Source organism: Thunnus thynnus, chromosome 21 (assembly GCF_963924715.1).
Source record: "Thunnus thynnus chromosome 21, fThuThy2.1, whole genome shotgun sequence".
Taxonomy (NCBI): Eukaryota; Metazoa; Chordata; class Actinopteri; order Scombriformes; family Scombridae; genus Thunnus; species Thunnus thynnus.
The window spans coordinates 12,465,710-12,487,663 of record NC_089537.1 but is presented as its reverse complement, the minus strand read 5'-3'; the positions used below and the strand labels follow the sequence as shown (position 1 = coordinate 12,487,663).

Below are 21,954 nucleotides of genomic sequence, written 5' to 3'. Positions count from 1 at the left end.
TCTCTTTGTGTCTCTCTACAAGGAGACCTTCTTCTTCAGTATCTTCATAATAGTCTGTCGTTCAGTGCCTCAACCTTGTCTATGAGCAATCTAGATATGTTTTGCGTGTCTGAATCTGAGGTCATTGTTTTGAATACTGTTTGCTTTTTTTTCCCTTCAAAACATTGTGTCCTCTCTTGTTTCTGTCATTACATCAACTCCTCTGCTGCTTGTTATTTCTCTGAGACCTTCAGTTGTTGCTACCAATACCTGCACTATCAAAACTCCTGCTCCTTCAGCTCCCTGGCTCAACAAAGGACTAACATTCCTGTCCAGTGTCAGACATCAGCCTCTGTTATTAACTCTGTAGCCTTTGTAAGAAGGAAGATAATGAGTCAACAGTGAATCACAGCACTGGACAAACATCTTTTTCGCATGTTACGCCTCTGTACCTCCCAGAGAGTGATGACGTCTTTTGTTGCCTTCAAAATAATTTTGTGTGGTGGGATTTTCAGCCTTGGAAGTGATACAGAATATGCTGTGTGTTCAAGTATTTTAAGCAGTGAAAACACTGTTGCTAGGTGACTCAAAAAATGTTTCGCCTCGGTCCTTTCTTATGAATGGCGAATGATTTCTTGTTGCCACATTTCAATGTTATTCCAGGAACAAGGACATCCAAATGACTTAACTGAAATAAATTCCTGTTCTTGAAAATGTCTCTTTTTTCCAACTGCTGCCTGCAGACCAACGACTAACAACCCGCTCTTCATGGAGCATTTGGGTGCTTGTGTTAACCTGGTGCTCCTGTGCTGCCAAGAAATGAAATTCACTAGGTTGTATTGGGACGTATTTCATGGGAAGTCGAGCGTGTCATATGATTGGCATTCAAGTGGTATAAGTAGTGAGAATGCTGTTGATATGTGACTGACAACTAGGATTGTGCTGGTCCCAAAGATATTCTCTTCCTGTTTCCTTTTCAAAAACGCATTAAATAATTTTGCATTTGCATACACCAGAAAACCTGAACAAAAGGCAACTTCCATGGACTTTGACAATTTTTAAAAAGTCATCCTATGTCAGGAAATTTTCTGCTCATGAAGTCATGAATACTTAATGGGTCGCTCAAATTGAGTCTTAACACAGTGAAAAGGAAGACACTCAAAGGCACCATTTAGCATATTATTTCTTCACTTTTTGTTCCTCCTTGTCCAGATTCCTCAGCGTGGTGCCTCAAGGTCTCTACTGAATTATTCTACATATTGATTCATCCTGAGGTGTAAGATCTCTTTTCAGATGTTAAGCAGATAAGACAACTCCTCTGCCTCTAAAACATAAAGACCAGTGCAGCTTCAACGAGGACTCTTTTGAGGACAGGATATATTTGATGGTACGATTTATTTAGCAGGAAGACTGAAAGTGGAATGTAAGGACAGCTGCCCATTTAGGCATTATGCCGAATGCTTTGGTGAGACAATTGTGACATATTTTACACTGGCATGTACAAATCCATGCATTGCATGCAATTGGTCCATACTGAGTCTAGTCGTTTCAGAGGCCACATTAGACATATTTTGGCTTATTTCCAGTGGATGTCAGTATGTTTAAGCTGTTTTTGAAGACCTATATTTGCCTATCGTTTGTCACCTGGCTGCTGTTGTTTAATGTCAAGGGGTTTCTATTTCCACACTCTCATCTTGAGCCAAGGACAGGCATTTTTAAACACAGAGGCAGTTCACTGTGCTTCACATAAGGAGATGAAATGCCTCAGAAAAACATTTAAAAACACAACCAGACTGGGTTAAAAATAAATTACTATAAAACTAAAGAAAATACACTACAGCTACACTCTGAAACAGACCTGTAAACGCTATCAACTGTTACACTCTATTTTTTCAGTTTTGGTCTATCTGCCAACATTTAGGTTTCATATAATATTTATATTCAACATATAATGTTTTACTCAAGTTGATGACAACTACGCTTGTTACTGTAAGTGTGACAAAACCTTTGCGAGTAAAAAGACAATAAGTATTTCATCAAATCACCTGTTCAACAAGCATGAACATGTAGAAAAGCAATGTTTTCAAGTGCTTTGCCCACAGTGTCCCATCCTCCGCCGGCATGTTTTACACAACCACAGGGTGATGGTTGTGCTAATAATCACAAAAGCTGTCTTTAAGTAGCCTAACTGTTTATCTGAATTTTCCACATATCTTAAAATTTGGCAAATTCTTGTTAAGTCAGACAAACATACAAAACTTATGCATCCATGTGTATGATGATTATTCATAATAAAGGTTGAGGGCCTTGGAAATTATGGAGTTTCCCAGGAGAAATAACAAAACGAGAGCACAGCGGAAGAGGGGGTGAAAACATGAGAGAAACCCAGGAAAAACATGAGTGTTGGCAGGTCTCATTATATATTTAGATGTTTTGTTAGTATTATTCTGAAGTTCTACATGTTTTTTTTTTACAGTTTTATGAGGCTCAATCTAACAGTATGAGTATGAGTTTATTACAGCAATGAATAGGCAATCTTCTCCCAAGAAAAACGACATAATACACGTTTGAATGACATGCCATCTAATGGCCATAGTAATTATGAACCGGTGCAGTTCAGGTGACGATGAGATATATAAGTTGACAAACTTCTTCACTGGCAGGTGGTGGGTTGGGTGGATGGTTCAACCCAAACTTGCAAAAAGTGCACTTTGCTACACGAGCCTGCTGTTTGTTTCTATTTGCAATCATAAATGTCACATTTCCAACTGCCAGTTTTTTTTAACAAATATAACTTCAATCATCCCCTAACCTTAACCCTGTGGTGTCTATTGTTGCCATGACAACAAAGGACGCCTAACTTTAAAGAAGTAGTAACTTAAACCCACACCATGTTTCTCAAACCTTAACAATGATAATTTTGACCCAAACCATGATCTTTCCTTAATCCTAACCAAATGGTTTTTGTGCCTAAACCTAACCAGACCTTAACCACAGCGTTGTCACATCATAAAACAATTATTTTTTGACAGTGATTTGTAACAGTTTTGGAAAGCATAGACAAATTATGCTGTCCTGCTGATTACTGCCGATTGAGGCACCATGTTAAAAAATGCTCTTATGTGTCGTTCTGGAGTGCATGGTCAAATGGCATATTTAGTTGTGTAATTTGGAGGACTTATAAATTTGCCTTGAATTGAATGTTAAATACACTTTACAGCTGAATAAACCATGGTGTAGATCAGCATGGCCACAAGTGTTGCTCCTTGACGAAAACCTCTCCTTCAGAGCCTTTTCCCCTCCACACTATTCCTCTTACAGAGGGGCATTTTTAAATCTGTGCTGATGGATATCCATATCTTATCTTTTCAACACCTCTGGGTGATTTTCATCCAATATTTTACCTGCTTCTCTTATGCTCCTGTCTGTATGACCCAGCAAATCAATGCTCATTCTTGGCCATTGACAGATCTGCTAATATCCAACTATTTACAGCACCACAAGATAATGGGGCTCTTATTGTTAGGAAACAACTAACTAATAGCCTCACTGTGACATTCAGCAGGGTTTCACAGATAATAGGGCACATTCTGCTGTTTATTTAAAGTCTACACTTTTTTCTACCTCAATATATAATCAAATGGTTCAATAAAATAAAAATATTATTATTCTACTTTTTCTGCTCCACCAGAGCAATTATTGTTTTTTCCCTGAATCTTGGTAACTAATATTTACATTTTCCTCTTGTTTTCACATTAATCTTGCAGTAAAAAAAGAATGGCATACTGTAAACATATAAATAGATTGGTGCATACTATAAATCAGTGTTACATATTTTATGTGTTCAGTTTAAACTTAGTTTTAGTTTACAATTCTTGAAGGGATATTTCGACATTTTTGGAAAAATACGTTTGTTAGCTCTCTTGCTGAGAGTTAAATGTGAAAATTGATATAATTCTCATATCTGTAAGTTAAAGATGACAACAATTAGTAGCTGGTTAGCTTAGAGCACAAAGACCACGGATGTATTATAAGAACAAATATAAGACAAACACTGGAAATGGTGGGTACCGTCTGAAGGGGAAAAAAATTGCCTACCAGGAACTCTATCGCTCACTAATTACCATGTTAAATTTTGTTTGTTTAATCTGTACAAAAAAACAAAGTGAAAAAACAGCAAGTTGTGGTTTCATGGGTGAGATTGGAGACGGGTATTGTTACATTATCAGAGACAGATTAGCATTTCCCAGTAAAGCTACACTAACATGCTGCTGGCTGTAGCTACATATTGTACAAACATGGGAGTGCCATCGATACACTCATCTAACTCTGGGAAAGAAAGTGAAGTGATTCAAAGCAAATAAGCATACTCTTTAAAAGGAATGATTCTGTGTAAATCAAGATTAACTTTTAATTTAACATCCCCAATTTGTATTGATTACAGCAGGACTAATACACTATTTGGATGGCAGTCAAGATAAATGGATTACTTGAGTGTTTTTCTAGCCATGCTGGCTTACTGTCATTTTTCATTCTCAAGTTATTTGTCACAAAGTTTCTAAAGGTTTTAACAAAACTCTTTTACATATTTTTGTGAGTTTATATCCCACATCTCTAAATGTGGGTGTGCTCTTCCACCATTGTATATCTTGTGGGTGTTAAAAAGCCAATCCATCACTCTTAAACAGTCAGTAAAATGTGAAATGTCTATATCCACTAAGCCATTTGTGCATGCTAACGTGTGAACTTTTTTTTTTTTCCCTCTGTGAGTGTTGCTGCACTCATACAGGCATTATCACCTCAAAGTGTCACACAGCAAATTAGAGACACAGGGAAATGTGACACTTCAAAGATGGAGGATGCACTTTAGACCCAACATGTATTGATTCTAGCATGACAGCTGTTGAGTACGAAGCTGATGGTAATAATCAAAAAAATCTAGTAATGCTTTGAATTGACTCGTGAAGTAAAGGTACACCAGCACAGACAATTTCGTGAGAGCTGATATAAGGTAGCATCTGTATTTGTTCAATTCTTTACATTAATTTTAAGTTCTGTTAAAGGTTATGGCTGGTGATTTCCTATATTTTTCTTTTTGTCAACAAATCTCATGTGCAGAGCCCAACAACAATGAACTGATCCTACTTGATTGATCCTAAGTATTGTGTGTGTACCCAAAGCCTGATATATTATTCCTCTGTGCTGTAGACCTCCACTGTTGTGCAAAAACTATTTAAAAACACGTCAGTGTGCCAAATTGTTGCACTGGGTGACACATACCTTCGCCATGAAATGTTTGTGGCACGATAGTTTGTTTAGAAACGGCTCCAAAGACTAATAATAACAATCATGTTTTCAGTTCTCTGGAGAATAGTTCCATGTAAGGTAGACGCCACTGTGCATGCACAGGAACGCGGTTTCGTTTACAGCGCTTTGTTTCCACTAGCTACTGTAACTCAATGCAATCTGTCAATGGTCTTCTGAAAAAATGAAGCATGTTCCTGGGGCTTACTTTCCGTAGTCTAAGACAGCTCTGCATCCGCTGCAGCGGTTGCTATAAAAAATTTCAACCTTTGTTATTTAGTTATTTAAGTTCAACATTTTCATTGTGCACACAGAAAAAAAACTACAGCCCTCATTAAAATATCCATAAAACTCCACAATGCTTTCTTCTAAAGTCATTTTTCAACTTTCTAGTCGTAATCTTTGCTGTGTAAAGATGTTTGCGTTTGCTCCTCTCCGCCCTGCTGTTATTACAGACATGTATGAACCATCGGCGACCCCTCCACTCACATGGACTCGTCCTCTGTCAAGCCGATACGTTTAGCCTGCAAACGTCTAGGACTTATGGGAAATGATGTTCATTAAAGCACACTAAGAAACATAAACATCGAATAAACCATGATATTAGATGGTTTTTCAGAAAACTCCCGTCCTTTTCTAAACATATGAAGTGAGCTGTTCCAAGGCTGGATTGTTAGTTATCAGCAGAGTTACAAATGTCAGTGGGATTTTTAATGAGGTTTTCCATCACTGAGATATTCAGACTTTTCATCTAGCACTGCTAGCAGTTGACATTTTGACTTGTTTCTTGATTTGATATTTTACCTTCATTATTGGGGTTTGTGGATTTAGCAGTTTGAACTGTGATAGTGATTTGCATTAGACACATATCAGTATCAGCAAAGAAAATTGTCTAGCTGATCACTCTCCTGTTTACAGTTGTTATACTTCAGTAGCAATTTGAACTTTAATAAGAGCAAGTTCTTCTGTGAGATGGAGATAGTTCATGTAGCCTAACCGGGAGCCATGAGAGCACCAAAACATTGTGCTGGACATTGAAATAAACACTTTCCTCTTATTCAATTAATTTTTTTGTGCCCCCAAGAATGAATACACAAATTAATATTCATAGTCCTGAGACCTTTATTTCCCACTGAGGCAGAACTGAATGATAGATGACGACTACCTTGAGTTGCCATGTATCGTTAAGCCAAATTGTCGATGGACAGTGGAACAACCAATGGCAGTTTCTTTATTTTGTATGTTTGGTGTGATTTGTGTTTGACAGTGATTAATGGTCCAAGCAAACATTGAAACATTTGCATTTATAGTGCAGTTTGTAATACCAGAGCAACTGGTCAGTAGAATTTAAGCAGATGGCACTTTTTTAGGACCATCCCTGCATATTTTCCTGCATTTATTCACCAAATTATTCAAAATTTGAAAAAAATATAACCAGTTCTTTATAAAAATTAACTTCAAGTATGGTTTAAGGACATAAATATGGTTATTTTTTATGGAAAAAAATGTAATCAGCTCCGTTGATTATGGAAGTAGTTGATAAAATGAAGAATATACTATTTAATACATAATACATATTTCATTTTAAAGATGCTCACAGTTGGCAATCTAGTAATACTTTTGTTTAACTTGTCAGCCATTAAACCTTAATAGCTGAGCTGTTTGGAGTCCAGATACTGGCTCAGAGATCCTACTAAAATGAGGCAGTATGTGTTATCAAAAGTAATAAAAGACTATATTTGATTTTTTTTTTCTACAGCAGGGTTTCGTTCATTTTGGAGCTGAAGTCAGAATCACCTTGAAAATTGCCACTGAAAGGCTTTCAGATTGAGAGTGTCAAATATAAATGAATCATATAATTTTCCTCGAATGTCAGCAGCAGTTTCAGCAGGTTTTTGATTCGATGTAGCTCAAAGTCCAGACATGCACTTCTCCAGCTTACATCTCACCTCGCCACCATACAGAAAGTTTTAGGTCTTATTTACAAGTAGTGAGAAATAGAATCAGATTAAAGAGCAGCAGAGCTTTGCAGAACATATGTTTAGCTTCTGAAATGTACTCAGACAGCAGGGTGTTTTTCATGTGACATCATCCGGAAAATGTGCAAAATGAAGGCAAAATTATATGACCTTTTTGTCAGACAAGGTGTCGTAGGCGTCTTCAAATGAAAGCAAATGTCATTTTGGAATTAAAATCTTTACTCTCTGCTGCTTCACTTTAATTCACTCTGAGTATACAAACTATTGGTGACCTTTTGCTATTGCTGTTCCAGCCTTTTTTGCAAATCCACATCTCAGTCATCCTTTAGATTAAATAAATCATCTGCTTGTCTTCATCTATCTACAACATGGAAAATCAATGAACAATTATAGCTTTTACCTGGATTCACCTCATCACTGTGCTTCATGAAAGGAGGATTTTAATTTGTTTTGCGAATCATTTTATACACAAAATATCAAAAGAGTAAAAGACTTAGCCAATTTTCAGCTGGATAGTGAGTGTTGTGTTGTCTCAGGTGCAAAGTGAAACACTTTACTGAATTTACTGGATGCCTCGGTTCTCTGCTGCCCTGCCCACCAACATTATCACACCCATTACAGCTCAGGAGGCCTGTTCCACACAACTGAGTGCAGGTTGGAAATAACTGGTTAGTACGCCAGTTTTTCCACACAAAAAGCGCCAGAAATAGTTGTGTAAATAAGGAAAAAATAGACTTGAGAGAGAAGATCAAACCCTAATGAATATTTACAGTAATCACCCTTTTTGTTGGATTCATATTTTTATTTGATCAAGTGCAGATGTTATAGTACATAATTCTTGATGTTATCCAGACTTACATCTGCAGTAGACCCTGACTGACCCATCGGCACAGTCAGTATTATCAGATGATTTTATACCATACTTTGTCCAGTGAGTTTATTCTTTCATTGTAAAATGTCTTAGTTCATTTCAATATTCTTTAATAACTAAATCCGATAGATCCTTAGTAAGAGAAAATGTTTGTTATATGTTCATGCTGACAAAACAAAATGGCCAATATATTGTTTTTGGATTTTTAACCCTCAAAAATTCAGTCTTCAATCTTACAGAGTTGTAGAGGGTAACAGGAGGGATGGCAGGACAATGTACTGCACGGGGCAGAGACACTGCTCTGCATGGCACATGCAAACAAAACAATGTCTTCATTTTGTGATGGAAGAGGGCAATTCAGGCTTAAAATTTTGCCAGGAATATTATCATCTTTGTGCCTTGACTCCAGGTAAAGTTGCTGTGCTTTCGGGTGCTTTTCTGTCCCCCTCCTTTGTGCCGTTCTGCAATATTCTGCAGTGTGGCAATAAATCTGTTGAAAAGACTGAAGCTCGCCACCCAGACTACAAATGAATGTGAGTCCGGGAGCCTGAAAGATGACTTCACATCTGCTTTAGTCGATGTTTTCATTCGGTGGATTTAGCTTACTGTACCACTTCCAAAGACCTCTGAAAAGTTTTTTTGGTCAGGAAGGTGGAGGATGTTGCTTTAATGAGACTGATGCTGGGCGTGAGTGTGTGCAGCAAACTTGCACATCCATGAAAGTGTGCTTGGTTGATAGAGGATTGTATTGAAGATAAAATAGGAGAGAAGATGAAGGAGAATTCACAAACATCATCCCAGCATGATGCTCAAATTCAGTAGCAGCAATGTTAGAAAACGTGACCTTTCCCCAACTGAGCAGCATTTCTAGATCCCAACCTCCTGCTGCACATGCAGTTCATTGCTGGCATATGATAACATTTTGTTGTAATTGGCTACGTTTACATGCGCAGAGCAATTTGGCTGTCGGTCACATTGTGGTTAAGGTCTCATTTGGGTTAAGCTGTTTACATGGACCTTTGATGCTCCATAAATGAATAAACCATGAATAAATCCCATGAATAAACCAAATAACAGACTATTTCTGGTGCCCCTTTGACAAGATGGTTCACCTGCAATTAAGTTCAAACACAGTAATATGTCTTTGGCAGAGAAAAGAGCAGGTTATTTCTAAAGCAGGAGAAAGAAATGATAATCTGTGTATTTTCTGAATGTTCTTTCCGTGCAACCTATGTTTTAGCAATAATAGTCTTTTTTGATGTTGCTGCTTGAAACTGACCTTACAGACGTCGGTCAATCAGTCCACCACTTTGGTTCAGACTGAAATATCTCAACATGGATTGCCATGAACTTTGGTACAGACATTTATGTTACCCTCATAGTGAATTGTATTAAATTTGTTGACCCCCTGACTTATCATTTAGCACCATCATCAGACCAAAATTTGACAACTACTTTGGTTTGTGACAAAACACCTGAGTGCAAAATTAGTGGTATTCCCATCAGCCTCAGCTGTATTTGTGTGCTATTTAGCAGTTGTTCTAACAGAAACACGGTAAACATGACCTGTTTAACATCATTGTTACTGTGAGCACTCTGGGACCGGAATGAAAGAGCACATTACACCTGTTTTCAAGTCCTTACATTCAGTTCCTGTTTTGATTTTTAAAATGATTTTACTTGTTTTTTTTATAGTTTTGCACAAGCCTACTTGTCTGACATGCTTACAATGTATAAACTAGGACAACCCCTCAGGTCCTCTGGCACAAGTCTTTTCGTTGTTTGTAAGTGCAAGACAAAAACTTTTGGTGAAGCAGTTTTTAGTTTTTATTTTCCCAGCTGTTGTAGTTCCTATTTGATTTAATCTGTTTAATTGGTTTTATAACATTTTAATCTTTTTTGTCTGCATTAGTCTCATTGTTTTTACTGTTCACATTTGTTCTGTCTTATCATCAGCTTGTCAGTCATCTGTACAGCACCTTGAATTGCACCATCCTGTACAAAAGGTGCTATACAAATAAAGTTTGATTGATGTTAGCATGCTGACATTAGCACATAGCTGCCTATTCAGCCTGGCAGTAGCCCCTTTAAATCAAATGTACCCAATAACATAATGTTGTGTGCATATAAATGTTTCCTCTACTGCATATGATTCTTTGACTCAAGCATGTTCTTTTCTCTTCACTGCTGAATGAGTGACAAGATAGGAATCAGAACGTCAGTAGCTGTATGAGCCAAGTGCTTTTCGGCAGGCACAGATAATAACTCACAAGTTAATAATGGCACACATTACCGAGAGTGCATCATACAGCAGTCTGTGGAGTTTGAGGTTTTCTAGTGGCTTTGCAGTGACCTAACAAGCCTGTATAGGAGGACAGTGACAATGTCACAATATTTCTCACAGCAGTACATGGACCAATTTTAAACTAACTTGGTGAATAGATGAAAGAGAAATTTACTGACTGGGTGGCTGTGACCTCTTTATGTCTCCATCTCCAGGTAACCTCTCTAAAACCTGCACAGCAGAGGGCTGGACGGAGATGCATCCTATTGACATCGCCCTGAACTGTGGGTACAATGTCAACAGCACTAGTGATGATGTGAGTAAACCACCACAGTCTATAAGAGGCATCAGAATAGATACATATTGGTCCTGTAGTGAATCAACTCAGCAACACAGTGGGACACCATCTTGAGAGCCAGTGGGCAGGAAGAATTGAATGAGAACATCTTTTCTTTTCTCTGTGGGTGGGTGTTGTCAGGCTCTGTCTGGAAAATGGCTCTGATTGTTGGTTTCATGACTCAAGTGTTTACCTCGCATTTGGTCTATGTCTTCATTCAATCTAATTTGTGGTTTCTTTGTCTTATGAAGTGCCCCAAGCACCCAGGTACATAACACAACTGAATGTGCAGATTAACACTCTAAAATTAATTGTGTGTCCATGTTAGAGCTTTAAGTGATGTCATTTAAAAAATAATTGTTATACTGTTGGTACAATAGAATGAACGTCAAATTTCTCTAGACATTTTTTAGAAATACCAGGAAAAAATTTAATGAAGGAAACTGTTCTGTTCCTGCTGAGTTTTATCAAAGGAATATATTTTTAGGAAATTTGCTTATTTGCTTTCTTGCAGAGAGTTACATAAGAAGAGCGATACCACTCTTGTGTGCGTGTTAAGTATGGAGCTGGAGCCAGCAGGCAATTAACTTAGCTTAGCTTTGCATAAAACTCAAGGGGAAACAGCTATCCTGGCTTTGTCCAAAGCTCAAAAGTACACCTAATAGCACCTCTAAATCTCACTGATTAACATTTTGTGTCTATTTGTTTCATCTGTACACAAACAGAAATGTAAAAAATATTGTTACCTGGATGTAACTGCGGTTCTATGAGTCAGTCCCTCCAGGAAATTGCGATTTTGCAATCACAGTAATTTACGCAAATTCAAGAAATCTCTGCAATCTCTAGCAATTTTGCTAAATATTAAACAACTTTTCGATGTGAAATGGCCAAATCAATAGACCACTTGTGATTTGGACCAATTGTTGCATTTTATGTCATGGTAATTTACATCATCGCAGCTCATTCAGCAAGGATTCAGGTGCACATCCAGGTAGAAGATGGACAAATCTCACCTGCCAACAAAAATGATGCCATAGACTGAGCAAAACAAATTCCCAAATGTTCCAAAATGAGGTTTGTATTCAGTTAGTCAGAAGAATACAAGTTGATGTGTTGTTCACAGCAAAGATGAAAATAATCTACCTCCAACATAAAGATGGGCACTTTGGAAATGAAACTATATTTTTATGTTAATGGATTTATTTTTGGTGCTAATGTTGAGGTGAAAGTTTATTCAATGAAGGCTTATAAATGGAACTCAAGTACAGTATTTTCTTTTTTATATAACTTTGAGCTTATGGTTTTCATTTCAAATTTCATTGTACCTGAGTATAATGACAATAAAGATCATTCTGAGTCTTCTGATTCTGCATCTCATAGAGACAAGAAAGATAGCTCTTAATACACACAAAATCAACAATAGCATGACAGCAATCAACAAATCAACAAATAGGATGACAGCACATTAAACAAATGGCTTCATAACACAATGTCAGAATAGATGAAGTGTGGATATTATGTACAGAGCCTATGATAAGCAGGAGCAGCTCTTACACTAAGCATAATATTGACAAATAAGACAACAAACAATGTGAAAACACTTAACTGTTCTGGTGTTCGCAAGTTTGATTTGAATAAATGGTATTTGGCACAGTTTCTTATGTGATGCAATAAGTTGTTCCAATCCTGAGAGGCTCTGACAGAAAAAGCAGATTGGCCAAAAGTACTTTGTCTTCTAGGAGTAAGACAATTTCCTCTAGTTGTTGCTCAAGTAGTCGGTTTGTTTTTAATGTGATGTAAGTACAGAGTGGTGGAGAAGCTATGTTGTGTGATACCAGCTTAATAAATTGTGGTTTTTCAAAATATTGCAATGATAGTATCCTTGTGGCTTCTTGTCTAGGGTTTTTAATGTTTGTTTGTACAGGTATTCTATTGGCTTTACTGTGGTTTTATTGACGTGTCCCCAACGTATCAGACAGTACGTGATGTGTGGGAGGATCATTGTATTCTTGAACATTTTAGCTTCATTAGTGGTCATGCAGTTCCTTGTGAATTTGAAATTAGCTAGATTAAATCTAACATTCCTGCAAGTTTTTTTTTACATGTGACGTGAAAGACAGATTTGAGTCAACAGTGATGCCAAGGTGTTTAAATTCAGACACAATCTGTAGTTTTTTTTGCCAGATACTATGATATCTGGATCCGGTGATGAGGTTGGTGTTTTTGTGAAGAACATGCTGACTGTTTTTGTAGTGTTAAACTGAAGGTAGGATTGAACAAGCCATTTAGTAACTTGTACCATAACAGCAGACAGTTTTGATTCAGCTTAATCTTCATTTTTGCCATACACATAGACAACCGTATCATCTGCGTACATCTGGACATTGATATCAGAACAAACTGTTGGTAGATCATCTATGTACAAGAGTGGGTCTTAAATAGACTGGTAGAGGACTTGATGAAGCTGATTGTTGGTTGTATACCTTCACACATTGGGTTCTGTCTGCTAGGTATAATTTCATAAAGTTGAGTGCATTATGGGAGAAGTTGAACCTGGAGAGCTTAGTTATAAGGACATTATGGTTAATGTTATCAAAGGCTTTCCATAGATCCAGAAACACATCTCCAACAACACCACCCCTGTCTATCATTGATTTAATGTTTTTTACAAAGTAAGAGTTGGCTGTCTCAGTAGAGTGTTTTGCTCTAAAGCCAGACTACATAAGGTGTAAGGAGAAGGGCTGTTGTTGAGATGGAAGATGAGCTGTTCAGACACTCATTTCTCAGCAATCTTAGAGATGACAGGCAATTTTAAAATATCACATTATTTTCCTTTGCTTGCAATTTTTCCCAATTCTCAAAATTTTACCACAGAAAGAGCACATAAAACATTGCAAATTTCAAGCATTTTTGGCTGCAATAATCACAAAAAAACTCTACGAAATCCTGGAGGGACAGATGAGTACTTTTTCGCAGTTTAAGTAGGAGTTACATACAGTAGGATACAGTTTATCCATCACTCCACTATGTTCATCAAGAAATAATCACACTTAATCCCCATAAAACTACAACTCCTTTTTTACATTTCTGTTTGTGTGCAGAATAAACAAACCCAATGAAATATTATTAATTACATTAATCAGTGAGCTAGAGGTGCTAGTAGGTGTATGTTTGAACTACAGAAACAGCCAGATTAGCTGTTTCACCATGCTAAAATAACTCTAAGCTAAGCTAATCACCTGATGGCTCTAGCTTCATATTTTAATGCAAATGCTGATGTTTTGTCAACTTGGGGGCAGTGGAATCCAACTGTAAACACTATATTGACATATAATCAGCTTTTATGTTTATATGGTTTATATGGCAAGCAGTTGCTTATTTACACATGCAGCAGCTGCGTAACAACATTACAATTTATTTGGAGTTGTGTTTCTGTCCACTGGATGGATGTAAGTCCAATATTCACTCTCCTTCTTGCTCTATGTGGGAAAAATCTGAGCAAGTAGTGTACGGCAGGTTTTTAGACCTTTTCTGCTGAAAATAGCTCCCTGCTGCATCCAAAAATGACACTGATGAGAGCAGTGAAAGTGAACCAAAATACTACAGTTGCACAGCAAAGAGCTGAAAGTCAATGAAAAGCTCTGTACAGTTTGTACTACAAACAACCTCACATTACACATAGTCATTTCATCATTTTAAAGCACAGACATGGTAGTGGTATTGCTCTTAACCTTCTGCAAGAAAGTGAATCAGAATATTTCTCAAAAAGTTGAACTATTCCTTTAAACCCGTATAAAGAATTAATCACCTAAAAAGCAAATATCTTCTGACTACTGGTACATTGAAAATGAATTACCCAATAAGTCAACATCTATCTTTGTACAACACATTTGATTTTCATTGACAAGGCCAGATCAGTTAATTCCTGCTTCTATTATCAGGCATTATGAGTCATTAGAAGTTATTCATGATTCCTTCATGGTAAGAAAGGGAATAAATATATGTTGGTTTTATTTAGTTTAGATTTAATGCAGAGAGTACTAATCTTGTCTGTGTGTCTGCGCTGATGAAGGTGGAGCTTTGTGAGAAGTGAATGTGCACTACAGAGTGGTAAAAGCTTTCTTGGTGGGCACTCTGCTCTCTGAGTCAGCCTCATTAGTATGCCACATAGGAAGTCAGGAGGGACCAGTCTGGTGAAGTACTCTAAAAGGAATTCGATGTCAGTCTTTCTGCATACTTCATACCTCAGTGTGCCACAGGATGCAGAGCTCTTAATCTCATTTTCATCAAGCACAAAACATACACTGCCATGACAGTGACATTGTGAGGCTGCTCTGAAAGGCTCTACATGTTCATGTGACAGTGCTGTCTAAAATCCAGCTACCACTATTACCACGAGATTGTGGTTCAAGAAAGTCTGTACTTGAGCTCATTTGTTGTTTTCTTGTGCACTAAATCATAAATTGAACCTGACAGGTGAACCTCCTTACTCTGTGTAGTTGTTCACAGCAGGAATTGGCTTACTCGTAGAAGATTACAATGATGTTTCATGGTAATGAAGAAAGACGTTGTATAAAATAATACAAAGCCATGTCTGTATGTGACTCCTCATCACAGGTTGCATATCTGTGATCTCTAAGAAGTTGAAGTAACTTGATTCTTTTGAAGCATTTTAGAAGCCTGTAAAACTATACAGTATTACACTGTAAGAAAAGGCAAAGACAGCACAATTTGACACAACAATTTCACCTCAATGTCCACATTAAAGGTGTTCTTGAGCTCTCAGTCATATTACATGATCTTCATCTGCTGTCACAAAATTGTAGATATTCAAATTTCAATTTTCCCCCTGAGCACTTTGAGGACCACTTATCCATGTGGGCTTAAAAGAGATTCTCTCTTGACCTTGGAAACAGCAGTTGACAAAACAATCTCACCTCAAGGTCCATTTAGTAGCTGTTGTGGGGCTTTCGATCATATCACAGATAATCAACAGCAGATACAGCAGTTCTAGTTTTTTGGGGTTGCTACCTTGTTAAGCATCTCATGACTCCTTGAGGCCCCTTAACACTGTGCAATTTCAGGCTGTCTGAGACAAAAGTTAACAATAAGAGAAACGTGCTAAAATCTTTGGTTGTCAATCCAAAGTGGTGGTCCTAGACCACATTGTGAGACTTGTCCACTGACGACCGATTTGGCTGCAGCAAAATTCTGACACTGTCAAAAATTTAAGACCAAATTCTGACAATGTGACTGTTGTTACAACTTACATCTATTTCTAAAGCTATTTCTTTTTGTCTATTTCTGATGTGTTTAGTGAAGCATAATCTGAGCAGGTAGCTGTTTAAGTCACACAAATATCCCACTGTATATATGTTTTGAACTTATTAACAGTATCTACGTTGAATAGTCAAGGCTCCCAGTCTGTCTGTGAGCTTGTTTCACTATAGGCTGATTCTCCTCACTCGCTACAGTGGGCAGGGAAATAAAATCAATGAATCAATCAATACAAACACTGTCAATTTCTTCCCGTGGAGCTGACATGAAAACTATATTGGTTCAGTAAATTCTTGCTGTCAGTCAGCCTGGTGAAGGTAGTTTGGCCCGACTCGTTCCTCTCAGCTCCCCAGGAGCTGCAGCTGACAGACGGCTGCTTCTGTGGACAGAGACACTGAACGCATGTCGGAGATCATCATCACTGTATGATGATGAATCCATCATTTTTTCCTGAAGAATGAGCTGTCGAAAACTGCTGAAAATGGCAGTGCATGAAAATAGAGCAGGGTTCGAAGATGTGGGACTGTGTTATTTGATGGTGAGACAATGAAATACGATCCAGGGAGTCGAGTTGGAATTAGATTAATTGCATTTAAGGACTTATCAGAGGCCAAAACACTGCAAAGCAGTTTGTAATACTCACAGACAGGATTTTACAACTCTGGAAAGTTATCGCGGCGATAAATGTTTTATCTTTTGTTGTGACAACTGCAAAGTAAACAGTCGAATACAGCGTTCATGTTACCAAGAAGTCCAACAGGAATGTGTGCTTGCATGTATGTGACTGGCCAACGCAGCGCTGATTCAACTTTATGCTGAACGACTTCTGAGTTTTTGTTGCACACAGCCACACACTGAATAACAGGGCTGCATTTTTTCACTCTCTGCCGGTTTCGGTCTGAACGCAGCCTAAAGACAGCCTTTAGATTCATCTGGTTCTGACCCCAGCCATGGGGTCCTGGGGTCCTTTCTGGAAACTACCAGAGACAAATCATTTCATTTATTAGTTATTTGATAAATGTGTTGTTTTTTTTTACTGTGACTTGTATTTATATTTCTCTGCAGGGAAAGTTTTTTTGGCAAGTGAAGATTGGATACACCATTGGCCACAGTGTCTCCCTCATCTCGCTAACCACAGCTATTGTGATCCTCTGCATATTCAGGTATACACAGTAAAACCTGACACACACTTACCACAAGATTGCCCTTGTGCCTGCCAATATTCATATTTGTTTGAAAAAGTTTTTATCCTTGCCAGCAGTCAAGAATCTGCTCTATTGACTTCTATTATAATTCCTTATTGAGTAGATAAGTCAATTTCCTGGGTTCATGTGGTCAGTTATTTAGAAAAAGGATTAAATAAAGAAGAAAATGAAACAATCACCACTGCAGGACCCCTGGGTGAAGCATTAGTATGAGCAATTTACTGTAAAGCACATTGACATTGTGTGATTATTCCTGCTGGGCAACGTGATATAGGGAACATCAACATCGTTCCAGTGTCACACATCAAACACTTATCAGTGCAGCTTCACACCCAAGCAGAGATAGAAGTCTTATGTTTAAATATGGGAGACAGGGGGACGCATACAAACATTTTCAGAATAGAACAATGTCAGTCAAACTCGATGATCTTTCGGGGGTCTTGATCTTTTGATGGCACATATCTGCAGCAGTTTGGAGATTATACGTCTGAAGTGTGAAGTGTGGTGGGATAAAAATACTGATATGTTTCCTATCTGACAAGTCAGGGGATGATTGTAAGCTTCTCAGAGACAATAATAGTTTTAAAATCAAGGATGACTGAGAGCACAGCCTTGGATTGCACCGTCTTCACACTAAAGGACAATAAATGGGCTATATATGTACTGTATGTATGTAGATGACTTGCATAAAAGCACTCATGAATATTACTAGGAAATAATAATGATAAAAAACCTTTTTTTATGTCTAATTATATCATATTTATTCTTTTATACTCTTTTTTCACTGATCACACTGCAAATAAGCAATTTCCTCAAATGCAAAAAATCCCCATGAGTGAAGTAGCTGTGAAATTTTTACATCATTCTTCCTCTCCTCAAATTCACAGTCAAAGTGATATGATGCAACAGGTGGTTTCTTTCTTTCATCCAATCATACATACTCTACTGTATACCCTCTAACTCTTGTTCAGGGCCGCAGGGATGGAGTGAAATTTCCTTGATTTCTCTCATCGCAGGAAATTGCTTTTTCCTGTATAGTCCGTCACTGCGACTGCTGTGTGTGCTACTGAATTAGTCACTGATCAAACCTCTGCTAGGTGTGAAAGTGTGTCCACCTTAGAGTTTTGTTTGCTCCCATGCATCCAACGCCACCAGGCAGGTCAAGGTCAGGATTATTAAAAAAAAAAAAAGTGTGAAATCATGGCAGCTAGCAGTTTGGAGCCAGAGGGCGAGTTGTGACAGGGGCAGTGGGTGGCGAGTGTAGCTGGTGGAGGGCTATCTGTGCGGACTGGTGATTAAAGATACCACAGATTATAAGAAAGCACAAGTATGACTGTCTGTCATGTTTGTGCTTTCAGAGATTTTTTTCTTTGTATGGAGCCCTGAAAATCTTAAAATGATCTTGAAAACAGGAAATTATACTTGCAGTAAATTTATTTATTATAAGCCAAAATACACACACACACACACACACACACACACACACACACAATGATTACACATGAGGCGTTTAAGATAAGATCAAACAAAATAATCCTTTATTAATCCCACAGAGGGGAAATTTGCAGTGTTACAGCAGCAAAGGGAGTAGTGCAATAGCAAGAAGCATCAGTAAAAAAGCAACATATAATAAATAAGTAAATAAATAAACAGACTCAACGGTTGAATTCACATTATTGCACATAGAAAATATTGATATTGCACATGACTGAATTTGTGAGTTTTGGTGTGTGCAGTCTACTGGGAGCACTGTTGATTGTAAAAGTCTGACAGCAGCAGGAAGGAAGGACCTGCGGTATCTCTCCTTCACACACCACGGGTGAAGCAGCCTGTCGCTGAAGGAGCTGCCCGGTGCTGTCATAGTGTCCTGCATAGGGTGGGACATGTTCTCCATCAGGGGTGATAGCTTAGCCATCATTCTCCTTTCTCCCACCACCTCCACTGAGTCGAGGGGGCATCCCAGGACAGAATTGGTCTTTGTAACCAGCCTGTTCAGTCTGTTCCTGTGAGCAGTCGAGATACTGCTGCCCCAGCAGACCACTCCATAGAAGATGGCTGGTCACTTATCAATTTCATTCTGCCAAGTATCCCCCTCTCTCAGTATCTGCCCAACCAGTTAGATTTGATTCAGGCAGAAAAATGCTGTAAATGTCTTAAATTGACCCCGAGTATTGCTTATGAGGTTAAACAGCTCATTCTAATGTCAGATGTGAACCAAGTATTAAGAAAATATACTTAAATCAGCTATAATCAATAATTTTTATAATAACAATGTATCGAATAACAATGTGTGTAATGTGAGAGGCATCACTCATAATGATGAACCTATAGAGAATTATCAGTGACTCTCGCTCTCCTCGGCTTTACTGAGCTTTATAGTGAGTTTTTAGCTAATTGTTTAGCTGTCCGGCTACAACTTTACTCTTTTGGTTCACTCTCACCGCTATTATAATGTCATTTTCAGCCACATGCAGGCAGCTGTTTTCAGAAAAAAAGCTCCAAAACCCACTGTAAACGACCTACTTGGCACCAAACAGAAGAACAGACACAATAAGCGACTAGCTGGTGACCATAGTGGAACATTTAGCTGCTAAAGAGTCAGATATTTCCCTCAGGAGTTGATAGAGCTCAAAAAGAGAGCTAAAGGAGGTTTAATATTGGATTTACATTCATCAAGCAGCCAGAAACATAACTCCAAATGAATGATAATGTTGCTCCACAACTGCTGGGTGTGTAAATGAGCAACTGTTTACTAACAAGTTCACCATATAAACTTAAAAGGTCAGAGTTGTGTTCATAATATGATTCCTCTGCTCCCAAGTGGCCAAAAAATCAGTTAATGCAGGTTTTAGTAAAAGTAGCAACACAACATAAATTCATAATTATAAGGGGAAAAATCCTGTACTCAAATTTTTACCTACAGTAAGTACAAAAGTACATGAAAATGTGCAATTATCAAAAGTACTGATATATTATTATAATATTAGGTCATTATGACTGATGTATAACGATATAAGCAGCATTTTAATGTTGTAGCTGGTTGAGCTGGAGCTAATTTTGACTACTTTATGTTCTTTTAAATTTTAATCTATTACAAGATCTTCATAATAACTACAGTTGTCAAATAAATGTAGTGTAGTACTTAGGTAAAGTACTGTTACCTCAATGATGTACTGTATTATCTTAATGTAGTCTCAAACAACAGCATTACAAACATGTGGCTCTATAATCAATTTACTGGCTACTTAGGAAAAAATATACTGAGATGACCAACAATATTAGTCCAGCAGAGAAGCCATTTAGTGTCCACTTCTTCAGTCTTCAATGATGATTAATGACGCTCATCTGTCATATCCGTGGGTGGCGAGGGACGCTGTGGTGGGTTGTAGTGAGGGCCTTCAGTGGGGGTAAGTTAGTGGGACGGGGAGCATCTAGCACAAATCACAAGTAGGAGGAAAAACTGACAAAGTGCTTTTTTTCCCCTTCAACGGGAAATTGTACATCTAGTAAATGTATTGATTATAAGCCAAAATGGAAAATAATCTCTGTTGTTGTGCTGAAAATTACAGTCTGTGTTATAAATATTTTTGCATCTTCACATTGGCAGCACAGTGATGGAGACGGAGATTAGATCTCACATTTGCCCCCAAAACACAAAAACAAATCATTGCACATGTAGTATTTCATCACCGTCATCCCGCCGAGCCTTCCCATCTCTCACTGTGATTTCATTCAGGCACAAAAAAAATGCTCTAAATGTCTAAAATTGGTTATAAATACTTCCTTTTACATCATAATAGCGGCTGAAGAAAACAGCAGACAGTACATTTAATGAAATAACAGTCGCAGTTTGTAAAATTTGTATAACAACAAATTACAATTGGAGGTTTAACTAGCTGTGACAAAATGTGCTCTCCTGGCTCTGAGATAAGGTTAGATGAAACTTTAATGATTCCCATGGGGACATTAAGTGATTGGGCATGTGCTGAATCACCGCTGAATATTCCCCTGCACTGGAAACAATCATCGCCAGGCATAAACAAATGATCGTAGCTAATGGGAGCCTTGACACAACTACAGACATTTGTGAACCGTCTCTCTCCCCTAACCATTTAATCTTCTCAAGTATGATAATGTAATCAGGAAGTCGAGAAGTATTCACAAATTGATGCTTCAGAATTTCAAGAGTTTTTCTGATTAGTCATTTGGAAATTCACCTCTCTTGCTCTCTTTATTGCTGAAATGTGTTTGAAGCGCAGAAGCAGAGCCACCCACGCAGTGACGAAAGGAACAAAGAAGCTTAATTATGAGTTAATTCAGTCTGTAATCTGCTGTCGTTTTAGTTATTAACTCCAAGGACATTGGATAATTAGCATGAAGACCGCCTTTATCGAATTTAAGTGTGTGTGTGTTACGTCTTTGTCTTAATCTGTATTCTTCTTTTCCTTTCTGTGTGTCCCAGGAAGCTCCACTGCACGAGGAACTACATCCACATGCATCTGTTTGTGTCATTTATCCTGAAGGCCATCGCTGTGTTCATCAAAGACGTGGTCCTCTATGAGGTCGGGGAAGTGGACAACTGCTCCTCAGGCTCTGTGAGTTAATTGTCCAAGACTCTGCTGTTTACTGTGGGTATTATAGAGATGAATGGCTCCGGGTTTCAATGGAGGAGGGATGCCGGGATGTCCTTGAACCTTAAAGAAGTCAAACTCTGTAAG

At 38.0% G+C, this 21,954-nt stretch overlaps 1 protein-coding gene across 2 annotated transcripts in view; it reads left to right on the top strand.

Moving 5' to 3' along the window:
* Nucleotides 1-21,954, top strand: part of vipr1b (vasoactive intestinal peptide receptor 1b) — a 60,155-nt gene that overhangs the window by 19,102 nt on the left and 19,099 nt on the right. For both annotated transcript variants that reach the window (XM_067578191.1, XM_067578192.1), the window contains 3 exons: nucleotides 10,633-10,733; nucleotides 17,097-17,194; nucleotides 21,699-21,831. In XM_067578191.1, the coding sequence (XP_067434292.1) occupies nucleotides 10,633-10,733; nucleotides 17,097-17,194; nucleotides 21,699-21,831 (332 nt within the window). The remainder of the gene's footprint in view (nucleotides 1-10,632; nucleotides 10,734-17,096; nucleotides 17,195-21,698; nucleotides 21,832-21,954) is intronic.